The sequence below is a fragment of the Lolium perenne genome, chromosome 5 (assembly GCF_019359855.2).
Source record: "Lolium perenne isolate Kyuss_39 chromosome 5, Kyuss_2.0, whole genome shotgun sequence".
Taxonomy (NCBI): domain Eukaryota; kingdom Viridiplantae; phylum Streptophyta; class Magnoliopsida; order Poales; family Poaceae; genus Lolium; species Lolium perenne.
Window position 1 is genome coordinate 199,454,277 of NC_067248.2, and position 24,774 is coordinate 199,479,050.

Below are 24,774 nucleotides of genomic sequence, written 5' to 3' on the forward strand. Positions count from 1 at the left end.
GGACAAGGGTCAGTCCACACCTTCCAACTGCAAAACTTTGCAGTGTTCAGGCAAGTTCATCACTTGCTCATGTCATTTGAGTATTTCTATCAAATTATTTGCAAAGTACTATGGTTATCACTATTGCATAAAAAGCAAAACCACTATTTTCATAACTATGAATATGACTATGTGGTTGGCAATGGAACCATGGATTGTGTTGATATGGTGGAGGTTCCATTGCAAGGGTTTATATCCATCTAGGATTAAACAACAAATGTCATGCCATGATTCTTGTGCTTAGTAATACCCGTGTTAACCATAAGATCCGGAGTGGGACGGAGTAGTCAAAAGTGTTTCCACCTCTCGTTCATCAACGGATGCGCTTACCGTAGCAGTTGTATCTGGCGGAACAACCGGAGGGTGGGGATCCCATTCTAATTCCCCACGGTAAAGCATTGCTTGCCGTAGCAGTTGTGTCTTGCGGAACAACCGCAGGGTGGGGATCCCATTCTAATTCCCCATGGTAATGCGGTCTATGATGGGTTGCAGCTACCGGCGTAGGAGTATATGGTAGAGCCCAGCACTGTCGTCGTGGTCGGGGTCCACCTTGAAATCTACAGGAATAATGGGACCGGCGTGGACCCAGGGTCGGGGCATGCAACAAAGGGTGGGTGTTCGAGGTAGCGGAGGAACATGATTGGCTAGACCTTATACCGGGCCTCACACCGAAGGAAGTGTGGACGGGAAAGCTGCCCGGTTGGCACCAAGGTTAAGATCTCTTATGGGTAAAGCAACACACCTCTGCAGAGTGTAAAGAACTGTGACCTGTCACTCCTGTTCGGGATGAGGAATCGCGAACGCGAGAAAGGAGCTCCATGAAGTTCTAGTAAACCGGTGAAGGCTGACGGACATAGCTCTTTGGAATAAAAGCAATCTCTTGAAGAAATGTTTATCAAAACCTGCATTGGTATTAGACTTTCTGGTCTAATATCGTAGCTAGAGCATTAAACACCTCTTATCTATAATGAACTTGTTGAGTACGCTCGTACTCATACCACTCTTAAATCCCATGCTTAGATCTGAATCGTCTGGAGGAGGACTACGACAACAATGAAGGAGCCGAGATCATCGGCTATGAAGAACCAGACCTCTCTGGAGGTATCAAGGGCGTAGACTACCTCATCGTCTACGGAACCGGAGAGGCTTCCGGAGGAGATCAAACCTGAACATCTCGAGTAGTAGTAGTAACCGAGCAGCCCGAACTCTTAGTATTTAGCTGCTCGAGGAAATAAATGTATAACTTAATGAGACTCTTATGTTGTAAGCTAAGTTGGGTTCGCCTCGAACCCAGGAGTATTCCTCTTAGGACCCAAGAGGAGCTCCAAGGCGACATGTGTATGGTATTTGTAATAATAAATGAATGAGTTATGGACCTGCTATGTTCTGTTGTACTACTCTGAGGGATGTAATATTTGCGGAAAGGTACTTCGTGAATGTTATATCAACGACTGGCATACTACAACATGCAGTGGTATGCAGGGTCACCACAGTTGGTATCAGAGCAAAAGCTTTGACCTTAGGTTGGAACCTAGTAAATGGGACCAAACGTTAGGAGTCAAATAGGACTAGTAAAGAATTCTCTAAAAATATGGTGTATATTCAATTGAGAATATAACAAGCATATCTTTTAGTGCGATAATTCTTTATTATCTCTATTATGATGCTTTATTACTAATCTTATATCTTTCTATTTCTACAGCCAACATGGCAAGTTCACGTCCCGGACGAAACGTGAAAGTGATGGATTCCACACTGAGTGAATATGAAGGAGGACTTGCAGATATTCTACGAGCCATGTTACTTGAATTTGGGTGTGATCCCCAAATCCAAGTAAAGAAATACATGTACTATGATGGTACTGTATTGGCCAAGTGTAGGGTAGGACTGCGACTTTCCGAATCTTTGGGAATGAGCATAGTAATGCCAGCAGGTGAAGCCAGAACTATCAACACAGCCTACCATATAGCTGTTATGAGAGCCATAACGGACATTCGGGAGCATAAGACGAAAGAGCTTATGGGTTCCGAATTTACCCACATTCCTCATAATCAGGAGGAAGAGGATCCCATGCTTAACCACTACAAATATGCAAAACGCAAACCAATAGCAGCTACAAAATACATGGATAATAGCCGCAACTTCATATCATTACTCTTTCTGTTGAACCATCATCTGACGGGAGCAATTGATACGATGCTAGAGGAGTTTACTGAACCCAAGGAGGAGACTAGGGGGAAAGAACCTATGGAGAATGTGGTACACACACCAGTTTACTCAGCTGGTGACTACATTAGTATTGATCCTCTTGAGCGTGAACCGACACCGGTTACACCTGGGAACTATTTGGGTAGTTCCTATGGGGGATATGAGGGCGGAGAGGAATCCGGAAACAATCAGCGTTCCGAGACTCCTATAGAAAATTCCACGGGTTGGCGTTGGGGATCTGATACTGGAACTCATAGTACTTCAGTGTATTATGACGGGGAGATGAATGATGATGCCACAACCCAGAACCAAAGTTATCCTAGTAATGAAGGAGTTGATGGAGGGTATCCGACACAGGTTGAGTCGGGTACGAGTGTTGGAAACACCTATGGTGGAGCTACAGGGGAGTACACCCGATGGGTGGACTATGATGCACTTAACGATCAGTTTGTGAACACTGACTTCTCCTTAGGATCATCATCTGATTCGGATTACCAGCCGACGGGGAGACCTTATGTTCCAGGGTCTATCAGGAGGACGACACGTTCGACCGGATGGAAGCCTGGGATGTACCGGGAGTGAAGATCGACTAGAGTCCACCAAGGGAGGCGAGGCTATAATACACAAGTACCACGTGTATTATAGTATGTAATATTTGTAGAAATTTGTACATATACTTGAATAAGTGAGTTTGCATACTCACATCGACTTGAGTATTGTAATAAGACCACTTAAGTATGTATATACATGTTATATGTTTTGTATGATTTGGATTTGCTTCTTGATTTCCATTGCGTGACTAGTTCTGTGCAAAAAGTTGAGCTCAAAAAACTTGCGCATGGAGTAATTATGAGTATCATCTTGTGTTGCGGAACTAGGGGGTTATGTCGGGAGCGTTAGGAGAGGAGACCGAAGCGCAGCGCATGGAGCGCGAAGCAAAACAAAAGGAAGAGGCTGATGAAGCAGCCAGGAATCAGTTTCCACCACCACCACCCATGACGCAGCAGAATTTTGTTCAGTACATGCAGCTGGTGGAGGAAAGACAACGTGTAACGTTGGAGCAGCAGAACAAATTCTTCCAAGAATTGCTGCAACAGAACCGGGTAGAGAGACCCGAGAATCCGGGAGTCACCCTAGCAGACTTCCAGAACACCAAGCCTATATCTTTCGCATACGCGCCCGAGCCAATGGACGCGGAAGATTGGCTTATGGATACTGAGCGAAAGCTCAATACCGTTGGATGTAACGACCAAGAGAAGGTTCGTTATGCTACCCATCTGCTGTGTGGACCTGCCGCATCATGGTGGGACAATATAGTAGCCGTTTATCCGGCTGGAAAGGTATTTACCTGGGAGGAATTCGCAAGGAAGTTCAGGGAATCCAATGTCCCTGAAAGTATCATGGAACTGAAGCGTCGAGAATTTGAAAGTCTCGAGCAGAAGGACAAGGCCATCCTGACTTATGTCAGGGAATTCTCAAAACTGTCCCGGTATGCGGTTGAGGAAGTCAACACCGAGGACAAGAAGAAGAAGAGGTTTGTGAGGGGGTTAAGTCCCCAGTTTAAAGTACAGCTCCGTATGATGAGAGCAACAGAGTTCCAAGAGTTGGTGGATGCTGCCATCACTTTGGAAGATGATTTCAAACAACTGCAGGAGGAGAAAAGGAAAAAGGCCAAGTTTGAGCCTAAGAGGTTTGTTAGTAACAAGCCTAATACCAGCTTGAGTTTCAAGCCCAGATACAACAACAACAACAACAACAACAACAACAACAACAACAACAACAACAACAACAACAACAACAACAACAACAACAACAACAACAACAACAACAACAACAACAACAACAACAACAACAACAACAACAACAACAACAACAACAACAACAACAACAGCAACTACTACGGTAGTAGGAAGAACTAAGCATTCCAGACTGCAAATCAAATAGTTTGCAGAAGCTGTGGATTCACAGGGCATTTTGCCAAGGATTGCAAGAAGCCAAAGATCATATGCTTTGGTTGTCGCCAGGAGGGGCACATGCTGAAGGACTGCCCCAAGAGAAACACCGGAGGAGGCCAGTCTGGAGGAGGTGGAAGCCGAGGAGGAAACACCGGAGGGAACTGGAAGAATAAGAAGCCCTTCGGCAAGCTGAACTGCACTAGTCTGGAGGAGGTGGTCAACTCCGATCAGGCGGTGATAGGTACGCTCCAGATACTCACTCATCCTGGCAAAGTACTTTTTGATACTGGTGCAACTACATCATTCATTTCTCAACAATTCATCATCAAACATGGGATTAGTTGCACTAAGTTAGATACACCTATAACCATACTTTCTGCGGGGGGAACGATAGTAGTAACTCATACCAAACAAAAACAAGTCATTATGATCAATAAGTGCGCGTTTGACGTGGACCTGTTCATTTTACCGATGAAGGACATTGATGTCATTCTTGGTATGAACTGGTTGGAAGCTAATGGAGCATTGATCGACTGTGTGAACAAGACGGTGTCTTTGAAAAGCCCCGATGGAAGTAGAATGATCTACCAAGGCGACAAACATACATAGATTGAAGTTGAGCTACAGCTGAACAGCATGAAGGAAGTGAAATTGGAAGATATACCTGTAGTGAATGAATTCCAGGATGTGTTTCCTGCGGAATTACCTGGTATGCCACCAGATAGGGAGATAGAATTCACTATCGACCTAATTCCAGGAACAGCTCCGATTGCTAAGGCACCATACAAGATGGGGCCCAAGGAGTTGAAAGAACTTAAGGAGCAACTGGATGACTTGGAACAAAAAGGATTCATACAAGAGAGTGTTTCACCATGGGGATCACCTGTGATCTTCGTGGATAAAAGAGATGGAGGAAGAAGGATGTGCGGAGACTATAGGAATCTAAACAACGTCACAATCAAAAACAAGTATCCACTTCCAAGAATACAAGATCTATTCGATCAAGTTAGAGGCGCGGGAGTCTTTTCCAAAATTGATCTAAGATCCGGTTATCACCAGATAAAGATCAAGAAGGAAGACGTTCCGAAAACTGACTTTGTCTCAAGGTATGGACATCATGAATACCTTGTAGTGCCTTTTGGATTAACAAATGCCCCAGCAATATTCATGAATCTCATGAATAAGATTTTCATGCCATATCTAAACAAGTTTGTCATCGTATTCATCGATGATATCTTGATCTATTCCAAGAACAAGGCCGAACATGCTGAACATTTGAGGTTAGTGTTGCAAACACTAAGAGAACATCAACTCTATGCCAAATTCAGCAAGTGTGAATTTTGGCTAGATCAAGTGGAATTTCTTGGTCATGTGATTAGTAAAGATGGAATAGCTGTTAACCCGAGCAAAGTAGCAGCAGTTCTAGAATGGGAAGCACCCAAGACCGTCAAGGAAATCCGAGGATTCCTCGGAATGGCAGGATACTATCGGAGATTCATTGAAGGATTCTCCAAGATAGCAGGACCAATGACGAAGCTATTAAGAAAGAACACACCATTCGTGTGGACAGAGGAGTGTGAGAAGAGTTTTCAAACTCTAAAAGAGAAACTCACCACGGCACCGGTGTTAGCAGTTCCGGAAGTTGGCAAGGATTACACCGTGTACTGTGACGCATCCAAGCATGGATTGGGTTGTGTACTTATGCAAGATCGGAAAGTGATATCTTATGGATCGAGGCAACTCAGACCTCATGAAGTGAATTATCCAACACATGACTTGGAATTAGCAGCAGTCGTATTTGCACTCAAAACTTGGAGGCATTTTCTCTATGGAGCCAAGTGTGAGCTCTATACAGATCATAAGAGTCTCAAATATTTCTTCACTCAGAAGGAACTCAACATGAGGCAGAAAAGATGGCTAGAATTGATCAAGGACTATGATTTGACCATCAATTACACTCCAGGGAAGGCCAATGTCGTAGCAGATGCCTTGAGTAGGAAGAGCACCGGAGGAGTGGAACAAGAAATATCACCGGAGTTGAGGAAGGAAATAAGTCAAGCCCAAATACAACTTTGGGAGAAGGAAGCTCATGAAGGACTATCGGCTTTGCAAGTAGCCGATGAGTTGAATGTTAACCTGAAGAATGAGATAATGATGGGTCAGTTAGACGATCCATTTATCGTGGAGGAGATGAGAAGAATAGATGAAGGAAGACCATCAGAATTTCACCGCGGAGAATCTGGATCATTATGGTTCCAGAAGAGAATTTGTGTTCCGGATATTGCTGAAATCAAGGAAGTAATACTCCGGGAAGCCCATCAAACACCATACTCCATCCATCCGGGTAGTACAAAGATGTACATGGATCTAAAGGAGTTATTCTGGTGGAATAATATGAAGAGAGAGATAGCACAATATGTGGCGGAATACCATACCTGCCAGAGAGTGAAGGCAGAACACCAGAGCCCGGAAGGAAAGTTACAACCTTTACCCATTCCAGAGTGGAAATGGGAGGAAATAGGGATGGATTTCATCACCGGACTACCCATGACTAATAAAAAGAAGGACATGATATGGGTAATCGTGGACCGGTTGACGAAGAGTGCACACTTCCTAGCAGTAAATCAGCAGGACAAAGGAGAGAAACTCATCGATCTATACATCAAAGAGATCGTGAGTAAGCATGGAGTGCCTAAGAAGATCGTGTCGGATCGAGGATCCGTGTTCACGTCAGCATTCTGGAAGCAACTACACGAAGCTTTAGGATCCAAGTTGGACTATAGTACCGCTTATCATCCCCAGACAGGTGGACAAACCGAGAGAACCAACCAGATCCTAGAGGATATGCTTAGGGCTTGTGCCCTAGACTTCGGAGGATCATGGGAGGAGCACTTACCACTAGCAGAGTTTTCATACAATAATAGCTATCAAAGCAGTATCAAGATGGCACCGTTTGAAGCTTTGTATGGAAGAAAGTGTAGATCACCGATATGTTGGTATGAAGCCGGAGCAAGCAAAGAGTTCAACCCTGATTATGTCAGGGAAAAGCAACAAATAATTGACATTATCAGAGATCGGCTCAAGATAGCCCAGAGCCGACAGAAGAGTTATGCCGATCAAAAGAGGAGAACATGGGAGCCACGAGTTGGAGACATGGTATACCTTAAGGTGAGCCCGATGAAAGGACTTCAGAGGTTTGGAGTGAAAGGAAAGCTAAGCCCTAGGTACATTGGACCTTTCAAGATTTTGAGTCAAAACCGAGGGTTAGCCTTCGAATTGGAACTACCGGGAAGGTTATCTCAGGTTCACAATGTATTTCATGTGTCGCAACTCAGAAAATGCTTGAAGACCCCAGATGAGCCAGTATCACATGAAGAGCTCGAGTTACAACCTGATTTGACATACATCGAGAAGCCAGCGAAGATTCTCGAGGAAAACTGGAAACAACTCAGGAATCGAGCGATAAAGTACTACAAGATACAATGGAAGCACCATCCCGAAAGGGAAGCCACCTGGGAAAAGGAGGAAGACCTGAGGAAAACATACCCCGAACTTTTCAGGTATTACAACCACAACTTCGAGACGAAGTTTTCTTTAAGGGGGAAAGGCTATAATATCCCAGGTTTAGAGACGATCGAGGGGTAGATTTTAGAAAGGGATGTGCATTGCATTGTAATTTACGGGGAAATTTCGCGCTTTTAAAACAAAACTGCATCGAAGGGGGACAGGTTTCTCTCTCGACACCTTACAGGGTTAGGGTTTCGAGAGTGCGATGAACTTGTTCCTACTTGTCTAAATTAGGGTTTTGAGAAGAGAGAAGTGATAATTGCATTGAAATCTTAAGTTGTATGATTGAATTACAAGTTAAGTGGTATGTTTGAATTCAAACCAAATTTGAATTTCAAATTCAAACATCATATAATCATCACATAATTCAAATTTGAGATAATTTCACAAACAATTACCATTTAGCAATAATATAAGTAATACACCTATTACATTAAGCTCAATAAGGAAAACTTGGGCTTTATTGATCATCACACACATAATACATTGTCTTTACAATATTCAGATTGAATTATGGAATTACAACAAATTACAAGAATTGAATAATAAGAAAAAGAAAAGAAAAGGAAATTACAATTCAATGATCTATCCTAACACTACAAGCTAATCTTCATTTAGCCTTGTACTTTATGATCTCCATGATCCTTGGAGCATCAGGTTGTTCCCTGCACACAAACTCAAAGAAAATAAAAACAAGTGTTATGCCAAGTGGCAGGTTAGAAATCAAATAGAATTGGAGAGGATATGATCAAGTCTCTGCCGAGCAGAGCCATGCCACAGATAGGATCAAGTCTAAGTGCACAGCACTTGCACACACATACAACCAGGCAGCACACAAGGCTGTGTGCATGTGTAACAACACACACACAGCAGAGTGAGTCACCACAAGCTGCAGGTGGTGCTGTCGACCAACAGAGCAAGCCAGAAGCATATAAAACTTGCCACAGTAAAACCTAGGTCACTTCATCGACAGAATTGCATTGGTAAGCCATCAGAGACCAAGCACAACTCAAGAACACCAAGAACAGGTAAACAGCTAGAGTTGTTTCACCCATTCTCCAACCACCAGAACTAACCAAGCATCATCAGCAAGCCAGGAGGAGCAGGGCAAGATCATAAATCCAAACCAGAAGAAATCCTCTACACCAAGAACTCATTCTAGGAGCTGGAGTGAGGTATACACAAAGAATCATGAGCAAGCATCTGTCTTGCTCATAAATAAGCATATGCATCAATCACACTCATGCAAAAGGGTGTGAGTACCCTGTTTGTGTCATCATTTGGCTACCAGCCATATGATGCAAGCAAAATAAGGGTAAAACCATTAGGAATGGATCCAAGGGAACACTGATCAAGACAACAACATTAAAAGTGACTTAACCAGGGAAATCCAGCAAGGAACTAATCCCTATCTAGCTACCCAGATTCACCTAGCAACACACAGCTAGCAAAGCCATCAGAATATTGGACAGATATCTGTCCAGTATGATTTCAACATCAAATAACCCAGCAGCCTATGAAAGACTACCAGGATTAGTGCACAGAAGCATCCAACAGGGGTAGGAGCAACCATTTCTAGCAGACAGAGCCTGCTAGGGTCACAACAGCTACCTATCCACACAAGAAAGTCACCAAAGCATCACATCATCATCCAGTAGGATTCAGTATGAGCTAGGGTACCCAACCAGTGGTTGGCATCCCTCTAGCTACATCAAATTCATCCATATGATCATTACTGATAAACAGTTCACATCATTTATCCATCTAGTAAAGCAAGGAATTACAGATAAATGAAACAATTAAGTAACCAAAGCACCAACATCTTGCCAGTGACCCAATGGCTCACTGCAAGCATCAGATGATGCTTGAGTAAGCATTAACACACACCAGCACAAGTATAAGTGTCACACAGACACCAGGAGAAGCACCAGTAAGGCACAGGCAGCAAGCAAGCATGCAAGCAACAAGCAAGTGATGATCATTTGATCACCAGAGCCTGCTAGAGCATGCCAAGGCATGCTAGAATCAATCACTGGTATCACACATGAATTCTATGAATTAAACAGCCACAGATAAGCAACAATTGAATCACAGACTAGCACATAAACCATTTTTATGATTGTATCCAGAAGCATATCATCAAGGAATTGATGTATATGGACAACAATTAAGCAAGGCCAAACCTACTATGAGCCAGAACTCAATAATCATCACACAAATAACACTGTCTCTTGCTAAACAGCAAGAACCACTCACAGTAATGAACCAGAGGAGCTAGAGCTTATTACAGCACAAGCAAGCAAGCAACAGCAATGGCTAGTGATGCTCAGATGAGCATCTAGCCAGATAATAGCATGTATAACCCCAAGGGTGAGCAGGGACAAGAATCAAAGGAAGCACACGCCACAGCAAGATTTGCACAAGCACATAGACTAGAGCAAGTATGGCAGTAGCAGCACAGCAAGCAGCATACGCAGCAGCAGCGAGCTAGGCGCAGCAGAGCAGCAGCAACAGCATGGCAGACCTCCACGAGGAGGGAATCCATGGCCAGAGCTCATAGAAGAGGAGGAAGAACAAGCACAGGGGATAAGAGAGAGGCGGCGCGTGTACCTGGAGCGAGCAGACGGCAGGCGTAGCCATGGTGGCCACGGCGGCGCGCGCCGAAGGCACGGCGGCACCTGGCCAGGCCATGCTAGGCCCGCAACGCTCCGCACCACGGCGGCGAAGGCCCGGCGGCGCCATCACACCTGAGGCGCCGGTGAGCACCGCACCACCGTGCGGACGAACGCGAGGGGGATCGGCGAAGGGGGCGGCAAGAACCAGATCGACGCTGATGATCTGGTGCGCCGTCACGTGGCGGTGCAGATGCACCCCATGGTGAGGGCCATGGCGGCCGGAGATCGCCGGAATCGGCCGGCGACGGTGAGGGCGATGCAGATCGCCAGAGAGAGGAAAGGGAATTAGGGTTAGGTCGAGCGGCGCGAGGAGGTGGGCGAGTGAGCGACCGCTCGGGTCGGTTTAGCCCAACCCACTGGGCTCCACTGACAGGTGGGCCCAGGGGCAAATATGTCTTTTCACAATTCAATAAAAACCTGAAATTTTGAAATTCAATAGAAAATTGATAAAAGCTCTAAAAAAATAATTAAAAATATGTAAATGGATCAGCATAAAATTCTCTATTTAAATAAAATACCAAACAGAATTTTTGAAGACAATTAAGAATAAATCTTAATTTGATGATTTAAATAATGATTTAAATCACACATATTATTTTCAATAATGAAAATAAGTCCATAAATACAATTAGAGTTTAAAAACACCTTGACAACATTTCAAGGTTGTATTTTACCCTAAACAAAGTATCCCTAAATTATTCTTAGTATTAACCTCTCACATGAAATAATAACGACATCGGAAGGGGGGAACAAACCCTAAAACTGGAATCATGCATAATTGCTTCTTTAACCATTGCCCTTATCGGACAATGATGCTATTTTTCAGAGACAGAGGACAAGGGTCAGTCCACACCTTCCAACTGCAAAACTTTGCAGTGTTCAGGCAAGTTCATCACTTGCTCATGTCATTTGAGTATTTCTATCAAATTATTTGCAAAGTACTATGGTTATCACTATTGCATAAAAAGCAAAACCACTATTTTCATAACTATGAATATGACTATGTGGTTGGCAATGGAACCATGGATTGTGTTGATATGGTGGAGGTTCCATTGCAAGGGTTTATATCCATCTAGGATTAAACAACAAATGTCGCCAGTGATTCTTGTGCCGTAATACCCGTGTTAACCATAAGATCCGGAGTGGGACGGAGTAGTCAAAAGTGTTTCCACCTCTCGTTCATCAACGGATGCGCTTACCGTAGCAGTTGTATCTGGCGGAACAACCGGAGGGTGGGGATCCCATTCTAATTCCCCACGGTAAAGCATTGCTTGCCGTAGCAGTTGTGTCTTGCGGAACAACCGCAGGGTGGGGATCCCATTCTAATTCCCCATGGTAATGCGGTCTATGATGGGTTGCAGCTACCGGCGTAGGAGTGTATGGTAGAGCCCAGCACTGTCGTCGTGGTCGGGGTCCACCTTGAAATCTACAGGAATAATGGGACCGGCGTGGACCCAGGGTCGGGGCATGCAACAAAGGGTGGGTGTTCGAGGTAGCGGAGGAACATGATTGGCTAGACCTTATACCGGGCCTCACACCGAAGGAAGTGTGGACGGGAAAGCTGCCTGGTTGGCACCAAGGTTAAGATCTCTTATGGGTAAAGCAACACACCTCTGCAGAGTGTAAAGAACTGTGACCTGTCACTCCCTGTTCCGGGATGAGGAACTGCGAACGCGGCCAGAAAGGAGCTCCATGAAGTTCTAGTAAACCGGTGAAGGCTGACGGACATAGCTCTTTGGAATAAAAGCAATCTCTTGAAGAAATGTTTATCAAAACCTGCATTGGTATTAGACTTTCTGGTCTAATATCGTAGCTAGAGCATTAAACACCTCTTATCTATAATGAACTTGTTGAGTACGCTCGTACTCATACCACTCTTAAATCCCATGCTTAGATTGTCTGAATCGTCTGGAGGAGGACTACGACAACAATGAAGGAGCCGAGATCATCGGCTATGAAGAACCAGACCTCTCTGGAGGTATCGAGGGCGTAGACTACCTCATCGTCTACGGAACCGGAGAGGCTTCCGGAGGAGATCAAACCTGAACATCTCGAGTAGTAGTAGTAACCGAGCAGCCCGAACTCTTAGTATTTAGCTGCTCGAGGAAATAAATGTATAACTTAATGAGACTCTTATGTTGTAAGCTAAGTTGGGTTCGCCTCGAACCCAGGAGTATTCCTCTTAGGACCCAAGAGGAGCTCCGAGGCGACATGTGTATGATATTTGTAATAATAAATGAATGAGTTATGGACCTGCTATGTTCTGTTGTACTACTCTGAGGGATGTAATATTTGCGGAAAGGTACTTCATGAATGTTATATCAACGACTGGCATACTACAACAGGCAGTGGTATGCAGGGTCACCACATTCTAGAAAAGTCCGGAAGAAACCACCAAGGAAGGTGGAGTCCCGGAGGGACTCCACCTCCATGGCCGGCCAACCCTAGTGGGGGAGGAGTCCCAAGTGGACTTCCCCAAGGGGGGCCGGCCACCCCCTCCATGGAAGGTGGAACTCCCACCTCTAGTGGGAGTCCTAGCTTGGGTAGGTTTCCCTATCACATGGAAGGTTTTGGGTTCGGGTCTTATTCGGAGACTTGTAGTCCAACACTTGGGGTTCCACCTATATAATGAGGGGCCAAGGGAGGGGGCCGGCCACAACAAGACCACAAGCTGGCCGCCCCCCTTGAGTGGCCGGCCACCCCCTCCCAAACCCTAGCCGCCCCCTCTCCTCCATAGCTCCCGCGTGCTTTAGCGAAGTTCCGCCGGAGTTCTCCACCGCCACCGACACCACGCCATCGTGCTGTCGGATTCAAGAGGAGCTACTACTTCCGCTGCCCGCTGGAACAGGAGGTGGACGTCGTCTTCATCAACAACCGAACGTGTGACCGAGTACGGAGGTGCTGCCCGTTCGTGGCACCGGTGATCAAGATCTTCTACGCGCTTTTGCAAGCGGCAAGTGAACGTCTACCGCAGCAACAAGAGCCTCATCTTGTAGGCTTTGGAATCTCTTCAAGGGTGAGACTCGATACCCCCTCGTTGCTACCGTCTTCTAGATTGCATCTTGGCTTGGATTGCGTGTTCGCGGTAGGAAAATTTTTGTTTTCTATGCAACGTTATCCTACAGTTGCCATAATTGGATTTCGTACGTCCGCAAGAGATGGAGGAGGAATCCATGAGTGGGGAGCGAAAGGCCTAGGTGAAGGAAAGATAAGAACATCACAGTAAATCCGGCAGGAGGATCAGGCCGAGAAATCGCACCTGGAAGGATCACATCTCCCGCATCGGAGGATATCAATCCTAGGCTTCGGGACCTCTTCTCGTCACGCTTGGTGACGGTTGATGCTACCCACTCCCCAGGTTTGACCATTGAGCTCGACGGCGCTGGCGGCACCGGAGCTGGGGGAGGGGCGCTCGGAGCGCTCCCCTTCGAAAGAGAAGAGGAGGACTTGGCGGCGGCACCTCCGCTGGTGGAGCTGGCGGCGGCAGGATTCTTCTTCTTCACCATCGTGGGATCTGAGGAAGATTGGAAAAGCTGTGGTGGCGGCGCGACAATGGCAAAGGAAGGAAGAAGGGGGAGAATGAGGAGATACTGCGGGAACCGTGGAGAAGATTGGGAATTTTTCGCCCTTTGGAGATTTTGAGGAGAAGTTAAGAGTTAAGTAAGCACGTGGCGCTTGAGGAAGGGGAGGAACTGACGGCCCACTACGCCCATGATTGCGCGAAAATCGAGGAGCCACCTCGATCGTTACGCGTATAGTGGTCAAGCCCTAAAAAAACTGATTGCACAGAACTAGGGCAAGCCCGTCAGGTCAGGACCCGTCAGATCAGCCCGCAGCAGTTACACGTCATCAATGACATCATAAAAAAAACTAGAGGCACTCGAAGGAAACATGAAAAGTCATCGGATGAAGGACTTGAGTCTACGCACGGATTACAAGCATCCGAACCTAGACTCGGGGGCTACTCCCATCGGGAGCACTGACGTGCATCCGATAAAAAGAAGGCTCGACAGAATAAGCAGTCGAAGGAAGAAGGTTTGAGTCTGCACTCAGACTCGATAATTACTCCCATCGGGAGGACGTGGTGCACACCCGTTAAAAGTTTTTTGCACTCCAGGATCATGCCCAGGGACTTGATTCTGTGTAGGGTAACGTTGTTTTGCCAACGGCAGTTAACCAACAAAAGTTGGGCACGTTACTCATTATCCTTTGCGTAAAGAAAGTATATCGGATGACCTATGAAGATCTGTGAAAAATTCGGCAGAGGAAAGTATTCGAGTAGAACAACTTGAGTCTACGCACGGATTGCAAGCATCCGTACCTACACTCGGGGGCTACTCCCATCGGGAGCGCTGACGCGCACCCAATAAAAGAAGGTGAAGCAGATTCAAGATGAACAAGGACAATGAAGGAGAAGAATATCAAGAGAAGACATGCCTTAAGTCTCTACCCGAATAATCTTCGGCTAGACACTCTGGGGCTACTGACGTGGGCATTACCCTTCGAGTAACCAGTGTTGCCCTATCCGGTATTGACTAATTGGAGGCCCAGGAAGATACCTGAGGGCGTGGTGGGCCGCTACATCGGTGTACCAGAAGATTCCTTGACGGGCAAGACAAGGAAGTGAACAAACAAGGAAAGATTGGATCTAAACTACTGTAAATCCAGTCGTACTCGGTTAGACCTCTTGAGACCTGGCCTCCTATATAAAGGCCAGGAGAGGGGCTGCCGAGGGACACGAACAATCTTAGCAATCTTAGCCAGAAAAAGCTTAGAGCTAGGTAACCCTAGCAATAGCAATCTCGACTAGATCTTAGCCGAACTATTCGGCACCCCATTGTAACCCATTGTCATCATAATCAAAGAACAGACAGGCAGGACGTAAGGGTTTTACCTCATCGAGGGCCCCGAACCTGGGTAAATCGCTCTCCCCGCTTGTCTGTGAACCGATGTCTCGTGTCAGCCTACATGATTCCCAAGCCCCTATCGGAGGGCATTGGCGAGGAGTACCCTCGACAGCCTGCTTGAGCCCGTATAACGAGCGCGAGAGCAGGCACACATGGTCGGGGTGGGCGCTGTCGATGAAACCCGTGGGCTGCTGGCAGAAGACCTGCTCCTCAAGATGGCCGTGAAGAAAGGCGTTGGAGACGTCCATCTGGTGCATGGGCCACGCACGGGAGACTGCGAGCTGAAGGACGGTGCGGATCGTCCCGGGCTTGACAACCGGGGCGAAGGTGTCAGTGAAGTCGACGCCGGCACGCTGGCGAAAGCCACGAACCACCCACCGCGCCTTGTGACGGTCGAGAGTACCGTCCGGATGGAACTTGTGCTTGAAGACCCACTTCCCGGTGATGATGTTGGCGTGAGGGGGTCGGGGAACAAGCGTCCATGTCTGGTTCCGCTGCAGGGTGTCGAACTCGTCATGCATGTCCGCAAGCCACTGCGGGTCGCGGAGAGCAGCCCGGGCAGAGGCGGGCAGGGGCGATGGCGTGGATGCTGAAGGCGCGGAAGTTAACACGGTGCAGACGTACTCGTCCGAGGGGTACCGCGTGCTCGGGACGCGAATCCCTGCACGGGAGCGCGTGAGGGGCCCCATGGCCGGCGGCGGAGGAGGCGGCGGCGGAGCCGGAGGCGAGGCGTCGCCCGGCGAGGACGGTGCGGCGCCTGAGCTGAGGCTCGAGGGCGACGCAAGCGGTGTCGAGGCGGATGAACCCGGCGAAGGGGCGTCGCCCAGCGAAGACGGCGCGGCGCCCGAGCTGAGGCTCGAGGGCGACGCAGGCGGCGTCGAGGCGGGCGTCGGCGCAGGTGTCGACGCGGGTGTCGGCGTGGGGTCACCCGAGACATGGCTCGAGGGTGACCCAGAGGGTGGCGAGGCAGCGCCCGAGACAGAGCTCAAGGGCGCGGTGGAGAACGACGAGGCAGTGCCCGAGTCCGAGCTCGAAGGCACTGCAACCGGCGGACCTGCAGGGGGTCGACGCCGGGGACCATCAGTAGTCGAAGGAGGAGTGGCAACCACCTATCTCTGTGCAAAAGGAAAGCAATGCTCATCAAAGTACACGTGCCGGGAAGTGATGACGCGGTGAGAAACCGGATCATAGCAGCGGTACCCTTTGGTGTTAGCCGGGTAACCGAGGAAAACACACGGAACGGAACGAGGGGCGAGTTTATGAGGAGTGGTGGCGGCGATACTAGGATAACAACGACAACCGAAAATCCGAAGACCGTCGTAGGATGGAGGGGAACCGTAAAGGAGGTGATGAGGTGCATAGTTCCAACGGGGACGACACGGACGAAGGTTGACAAGGAGGGTGGCGGTGGCTAAGGCGTCAGGCCAAAAGGTGGGGGGAACATGGCTGTGGAATAGGAGTGTGCGGATGCAGTCGTTGAGGGTGCGGAGGATACGCTCGGCGCGGCCGTTTTGTTGGGACGTGTATGGACAGGTTAGACATAAAATAGTGCCGTGAGAGGAGAGTAGGGTGCGGACGGCGACATTGACAAACTCTTTTCCGTTGTCAGTTTGTAGGGCGTGGATGGGGCGACCGAACTAGGTGGAAACATAGGTGTAGAAGGCTGTGAGAGTGGTGGCGACATCGGACTTTTTACGGAGGGGAAACGTCCACACAAAATGAGAAAAATCATCAAGAATAAGTAGGTAATAAAGAAGACCAGAATTACTCGGGATTGGAGAGGTCCATACATCACTATGAATTAACTCAAAAGGAAAAGACGCGACAGTGGAAGACTGACTAAAAGGAAGACGAACGTGTTTACCAAGACGACACGCTTCACAACTATGTGAAGACTGTTTAGTAGATGAAAACGAAAAACCCCTCATTATTTGGTGAAGCGTGTTGGCACTGGGATGTCCAAGACGAGCATGCCAAAGATCAACGCCTGCGGAGAGAGCACGAGGTGCGGCGCCGGGGGTGGAAGGCGACATCACCGGATACAAATCGCCGGGGCTCTCACATCGATGGAGGACCATCCGGGTGCGGGCGTCCTTAACAGAAAAACCAAAAGCATCAAATTCAACAGTCACAGAGTTATCGCGAGAAAGAGTTTTAACAGAGACTAAATTCTGAATAAGCTGGGGAGACACAAGGACATTATTGAGAGACAGTGGTTTAGAAGTAGATGAAAAATTAGCAGAACCAATGTGAGAAATAGGAAGACCGGCGCCGTTACCGATAATGATGCGAGACTCGGTGGAAGTGGGAAAGGAATGGGAAAGGTTACCCGGGTGAGCGGCCATGTGAGACGAGGCGCCCGTGTCCATAAACCAGTTGCCGCCACTGGCGTAAGAGCCAGGTGCGGGCGCGGTAGGCTGGGGCGTAGGACGGCGGCGTGGCGGTGAAGGCCGGGGCGTAGGGCGGTGTCGCGGTGAAGTGCACCTGGTGAGTCGGCGGGCGCGGCACCGGCATGTTGTAGGCGTGGATGAGCCCCGTCCATGGGTTGTAGGCGAAGGGGCTGCTGTCGTTGGAGACCGACGACATGATGACGCGCGCGCGGGGGATGGCGACGGCGCGGGGTTGGGGAGGGAGGCGCGGCGGCGGCTGCAGGTGCGGCGGCGGCGCGGCGTGAGGAGGGGCACACGCGGCGGCGGCACAAGGGCGGCGACGCTAGGGTTGGAGGGTGGGGCGGCGCGCGCGGGGAGAGAGGGGCGCGGCGGCTAGGTTAGGAACGGTAGGTGTCTGATACCATGTAGAGAGGGATGCAACTCACAATGTATTGATTGGGTGCATATGGCGTTACATATATAGGCCACGTCCTCGACTATACAAGGAAGGAGGCGGGCCCAATAATCAATTACAAAGATATGTATCGCAATACATAACTACAGAAGATACACATCCGGATATACAAGGATATGTATCTCAACAGGTAGGATGAGGAACCACGCATGCCATTCTAATATGGTTGTAACTTGCAGGCTAAATAGACGTGAGTGCAGTGGCATTTATCACGTAAATAGTTTGAAATATGACATCATAGGGAGTGTGAGATCATACGAAATGTGACATTGCATGTTTCACTTTAATATTAAAAGATACAGCCCAATTCCTGTCTACCGAACCCGGCTTAGACGAATACACTGCAGTACCCATCTTTGTATCACATTGTGCAACATAGAAATGTCTTAGTACCCATCTTTGTACCGCTGAATATTCAGTTTAGGAGAGTGTTACAGGGGAATAAGTGGACAGATTGGTTACAATTATGTAGACGTTTAATGACAGTTACTCTTGAAAATGAACCGGATACTTTTACTTGGAATCTTACAATCTCAGGTTTATTTACTGTTATATCGTTGTATGAAGACTTGATGAATGACTATACTCCTTTTCTGCGGAAATATTTATGGAAACTTAAAATTTCGCTGAAGATCAAAATTTTTATGTGGTTTCTTCATAACAAAGTTTTGTTAACCAAAGATAATCTTGCAAAGAGGAATTGGAAAGGGTGTCCGAAATGCTGTTTTTGTGAGGCACAAGAAACCATCGAACATCTTTTTATAGCTTGTCCCTTTTAAAAATTACTTTAGCGCATGGTGTTTTTCGCTTTTAATCTCCCAAACCCTGCTAATATCACCAATATGTTTGGTAATTGGTTGAATGGTGTTGATAAAAAATCAAAAGATAGAATACGCATTGGTGTATCTGCTTTGTGCTGGTCAATATGGAGATGTCGAAATAATATTGTGTTTAACAATTCAACTACTTTCAGTATCATGCAGGTTATTCATATGGTTGTTCACTGGGTGCAACAGTGGGCGTTACTCCTCCCTCAGGACCAGCGGGTATTTATGGGTACTGGATGCAACCATCTCCAGACGGTCGCTCAGGATATCTGTCCCAAGCTGGATGATGTCACACTAGTTCCCGACTACATGATGCTTAGTTCGTCTAGTTTCAGCTTTTTGATGTTTCGCTGGTTGATTTATGTATTCACCATGCGTGATCCGTAAATTTTGTGTCACTAACTTCTTTTTATTTTAAATCTATTAATAAAACCGTGTGCATCATCACGATGCAGAGGTTGAGGCAAACCACCTTTTCGAAAGAAAAAAAGGCCAGCACAAAGCCCATTCCGCCAACGACACACCTGTAACAGACTAACATGTTACCTTTCCGCTGCCACCTCCTTCCTCCGATCCTCCTCCCCCGTACGTGATCCCTTCTGCCCAGATCTAGCAGCCCACGCCTAGCTCTGCTCCCCGGCCAATGTAACCGCCTTCCATCCCACCCTCTGTTGAAGTATAGATACTGTATAGACCTGTGTATGTACGTATGTAACCGTTGCTGTAACAGTTAGAGCTAGTCTTCAGGAGGTTTAGATCTGGAGCGAGGGGATCGGCATGATCATGCCCACGATCAGCACTCTCCGCACGATACTGCGGCCCTGTATAAATATGTAACAGAACTGAGATAATGAATGCGTGATTGAGTGCAAGAATTCAGCTTGGTATCAGAGCCGATCTCCCTCTTCCCTTCCCCATGTCTCCCTCCGACGACGACACCGCTGCTGCCTCCCTCCCTCTCTCCGGCTACCTCGGAAGCACCTCCATCCAGCTCGTTCCCTCTCTCCCCACCACCAATGGCGTCGACATCACGCGGTACATCAAGTTCAAGCTCGATGCGGCCAAGGGAAACTACAACAAGTGGCGCAACTTCTTCCTCTACGTCCTCACCAAGTACAACGCCCGGGATCACGTCGAGGAGGAGACCGATCCTCACCTCGCCGACGCGGAGTGGCGCTCCGTCGACGTCGACATCATCCTGTGGATCTACGGGTCCATCTCCGATGAGCTGCAGGACGTCATCTTGTAGGCTGACGACACGGCGTACAAGGCGTGGCGGGCTCTGTCGCACTTCTTCACCGCCCACGCCGAGGGACGCGAAGCCCTCCTCTCCAAGCAGGTCCAGAACACCACTCAGGGCGACATGACCGTCGTCACCTACTGCAACAAGCTCAAGAGCATCGCTGATCAGCTGGCCGACGTTGGCGCCCCGGTAACTGAAAAGAAACTAACCATGCAGCTGATCGGCGGCGGACTCGATGAACGCTTCAAACTTCAGCAGGAGTTCCTGGAGCTGGCGACACCGTTCCCCTCCTTCATGGACGCCAGATCCCGCCTGCAGCTCGCCGAGGAGAAGATGCAGTCCAAGGCCAAGGCCACGCCCCAGATCCTGGTCGCCGACACCACCACCAACACCGGCTTCCGTGGCAACTGCTACACCTGCGGCGTCCCTGGCCACATGGCTCGGGACTGCCCTCGCGGTGGTGATCGCGGACCTCAAAACGGTGGGCGCGGTGGCGGCTACAACACCTACGGCGGGCAATCTGGCTACCTACGGCGGGTACAACGGCGGTGGCGGCCGTGGCCGTGGACGCGGTGACTTTGGCGGCCGTGGCCGTGGCCGCGGTGACTACGGCGGTCGTGGTGGCTACCACGCAGGCTACGGCCACCAGCAAGGTTACGGTGGACCAGCACAGCAGCAAGGCTACGGCAGCGGCTATGGCCAACCGCAGGGCTACGGCGGGCCTGGCCAACAGCAGGGCTACGGCGGGCCTCACAAACTTAGCCCTCGCTCCACTCGATGTGTTTTCATCGGATACCCTCGCGAACACAAAGGCTACAGGTGCCTAGACCTCGACACACGCCGTGTGATCATCTCCCGACACGTCACATTTGATGAATCATCCTTTCCATATTTTTCTCCTGAAAATACTACACAGTCGCCTCCGGATTCACCTGCCACAGATGATCCACCCCGAATCTCCGCTGAAATCCGTGCGTTGCCACGCCGTACCCCACCTGCCCCGCCATCCACCTCGGGATCGTCGCCTATCCCATCTGTCCCCAAATCTTCCGCGTCCTCATTGGCCAGCCCCGGATCCACCTCGTGCTCCACCCAGCCGACAGCCTCACCCGTGCGCGCGCCCAGTCCTGCCACCCACCCACCTGATCCACCTGCGCCCACTCCGCCCACGCCACGTCAGCCTGCTCTGCCTCCACATGCAATTCCGATAGATCCACCCGCGAATGCACACCCAATGCGCACCCGAGCCAAAGATGGCTTTCTTCTTCCTCGTCGTCTCTTCAACCTGCATGCCACCACTCCCACCATTTCGCCCATTCCTTCTTCCTACAAACAAGCCCTAAAGGATCCAAATTGGCACGCTGCAATGTTAGATGAGTTTAATGCATTGTTGCGGAATAACACTTGGTCGTTGGTATCTAAACCTGCAGGTGTTAACGTGGTCACGGGCAAGTGGATATTTCGGCAAAAGCTCAACCCTGATGGCAGCCTTGCTCGCTACAAAGCCCGTTGGGTGGTCAGAGGATTCACGCAGCAGGCCGGCGTCGACTACGGGGAAACCTTTAGTCCAGTCGTCAAACCAGCTACAATCCGCGTGGTGCTCTCCCTTGCTCTCTCTCATGGCTGGGAAATCAACCAATTGGACGTCAAAAATGCTTTCTTGCACGGTAATCTCGCGGAAACTGTGTTTTGTCAATAGCCATCTGGTTTTGCCGACCCTCAGCTTCCCTCTCATGTTTGTCGTCTCAACAAGTCCCTATATGGCCTAAAGCAAGCACCTCGCACATGGTTTACTCGCTTCACCACCTTCTTGCTCACTCTTGGTTTCTCTGCATCCAAGTGTGACTCCTCCCTTTTCATATTACGCCGAGGGACTCACACTGCCTTCCTCCTTTTATATGTTGACGACATAATTTTGACAGCCAACACCACCTCTCTGCTCCGCTCCATTATCTCCTCGCTGCAGACTGAATTTTCCATGACAGACCTCGGTGAACTTCATCATTTCCTTGGGATCAATGTCCATCGGAATACTGCAGGTCTATTTCTCTCACAGCAACAGTACACTCTCGAGATACTTGACCGTGCCAAAATGCTCCACTGCAATCCCATTGCCACCCCGATCGATACACGCTCCAAACTGTCTGCCCACGATGGTGTTCCATTTCACGATCCCCCTCTGTATCGCAGCTTGGCTGGTGCTCTCCAATACTTGACACTCACCCGTCCCGATATCGCCTATACAGTCCAGCAGATATGCTTGTTCATGCATGCTCCGAGGACATCCCATTTTCAGCTGATCAAGCGGGTTCTGCGCTATCTTCGCGGTACCTCACACTATGGCCTGCAGCTGTTTCCATCATCCTCTCATGACCTGACAGCTTACAGCGACGCCGACTGGGCCGGCTGTCCCGATACTCGCAAATCCACCTCTGGATTCTGTGTGTTCCTTGGACAGAATCTTGTATCCTGGTCCTCCAAGCGCCAACCCACCGTCTCACGGTCCAGCGCAAAGGCGGAGTATCGTGCCGTTGCCAATTGCATCGCGGAGTCTTGCTGGTTGCGACAACTCCTGACTGAACTACATCACCCACCGCGTCGCGCCACCATCGTGTTCTGCGACAATGTGAGCGCCATGTACATGTCAACCAACCCAGTTCAGCACCAACGTACGAAGCACGTGGAAATCGATCTTCACTTCATCCGCGATCGAGTTGCCCTCGGGGAGGTTAAGGTGCTTCATGTTCCGACAACGTCACAGTTTGCTGATGTCTTCACTAAAGGCTTGCCATCTGTGGTGTTCTCTGAATTTCGGTCCAGTCTGAACATTGTGCCCACCGATGTTCAGACTGCGGGGGGTGTTGAAGTATAGATATTGTATAGACCTGTGTATGTACGTATGTAACCGTTGCTGTAACAGTTAGAGCTAGTCTTCAGGAGGTTTAGATCTGGAGCGAGGGGATCGGCATGATCATGCCCACGATCAGCACTCTCCGCACGATACTGCGGCCCTGTATAAATATGTAACAGAACTGAGATAATGAATGCGTGATTGAGTGCAAGAATTCAGCTCCCTCTGTGTCACGAGCGGCGACGCCGGCGAGAAGCAGATTCTTCCCCCCAATCTCCATCACCGCATTTGAATCGGAGCTTTGGAGATCTCCACTCCGGCGTCCGCCTCTGCCTAGTTTAGTCCCATGTCCTCCTTCAGCTTTATGGTTCGTAAAACGATGCTGATTGGTTCTTGATTAGCCCTTGCAGGTATCAAATCCCTTTCCCTTGTGCAACCAAACAAAATAGATATTTTTCCATTACACCGTTGATACCTCTGTAAACCGATTCCGTTGCCGGCACCGTTTACGGTCTCCGATCCAAACACGTCCCAAGTGTTTCTCCGAGAATATGTCCATGGGAAGACTTGCACAAGTGCTCATCACCCTTACCGTGCTCCTCCTTCACTCCAGCCTCCAAGCTGAAGGTATGTGTTAATATCCCAGCAGTACAGTTACATGAAGAGACAAAATTAATTGTAGGGGAGTCTGTGCTTGCACGAAATCCGCACGAACCTGCCAATACATATCACACAATGTTGAATTTAGATTACACATACGTTCTTATTTAGCCTGGAAGTTATTTTTTCCAAGTATTTTATTTGTCAACTTTGAACCATCCTGCAAAATCTGAAGTTTCCGTTCACAAAATAAACTTAGTGTACATGTCAAGCAGGAGCGATGGGAACCGGCATCACCGCGCGAATCCATCCCCATACAATCCTCGAAGGTGATAGGCATCAAGGAGGAAAGCCTCTTCAAGATATGCCGGCCATGCCATTGTTGCCCTGGGGGTGGGTTCGATTGCTCTGCAACAAATTGCTGCTTTCAGATACACTGTAACGGGCCCGGACAACCACTTGGTAGTTGTATTCAGAAAAAGATCGCATGCAGCTGTGATGAGAGCTGCAAGTGACCAATGTCCCTACATGATGGACTAATGATGGCCGGATGACAATAAAGTCGTTTTTTGTTTTCCAGAATTTTCTTTTGCCGTGATTGGGGATGATATAAAATGAAACATTTGATAATCCTCGGGATTGCATTTTGTTGACACTAAAAGTATACAAGATGTGATTTAAAACAGAAATCCATAAAAAAAAAAAGCACACGAGAAAAGTTAAAAGCATCAGGTAAAAGAACTTCATATGAACTTGAACAATAGCTATCGGCGGAGATGAAACAACGACTTCACATGAAGCAGGTAGTAGTAGGCTAGAGATGAAGCAGGTTTCACATGTCATCCGCGATTGAGTAGTGAATAATATTTTACTCGAATTTGGCCTAAAACATTATTCAATCCTCGATCTTGAATGACATGAAAATGGAACTATAAGAAAATGTTTAGTTTGTCTTTAAAAAAATCTTATCGAGACGATCCATTTGGAAGCGTCGGTGTGGGAACAACACCCCCAAATAGAGGATGCAGTGCCGGCGTCCCATACGACTGTGCCGATGC

The 24,774-nt window shown here is 48.4% G+C and overlaps 1 protein-coding gene and 1 long non-coding RNA gene across 2 annotated transcripts; both read left to right on the forward strand.

The window, feature by feature from the left end:
- Positions 1 to 20,385: 20,385 nt before the first annotated feature.
- LOC127303991 (uncharacterized) lies at positions 20,386 to 20,841 on the forward strand. Its single transcript, XM_051334704.1, has one exon. It carries the CDS (start codon positions 20,386 to 20,388, stop codon positions 20,839 to 20,841), a length of 456 nt encoding a protein of 151 aa, XP_051190664.1.
- A 778-nt stretch (positions 20,842 to 21,619) lies between these two features.
- Positions 21,620 to 24,298, forward strand: LOC127301534 (uncharacterized). Its single transcript, XR_011745413.1, has 2 exons — positions 21,620 to 23,743; positions 23,992 to 24,298. It is a non-coding gene; the product is annotated as an uncharacterized lncRNA (long non-coding RNA).
- The last annotated feature ends 476 nt before the right edge of the window (positions 24,299 to 24,774 follow it).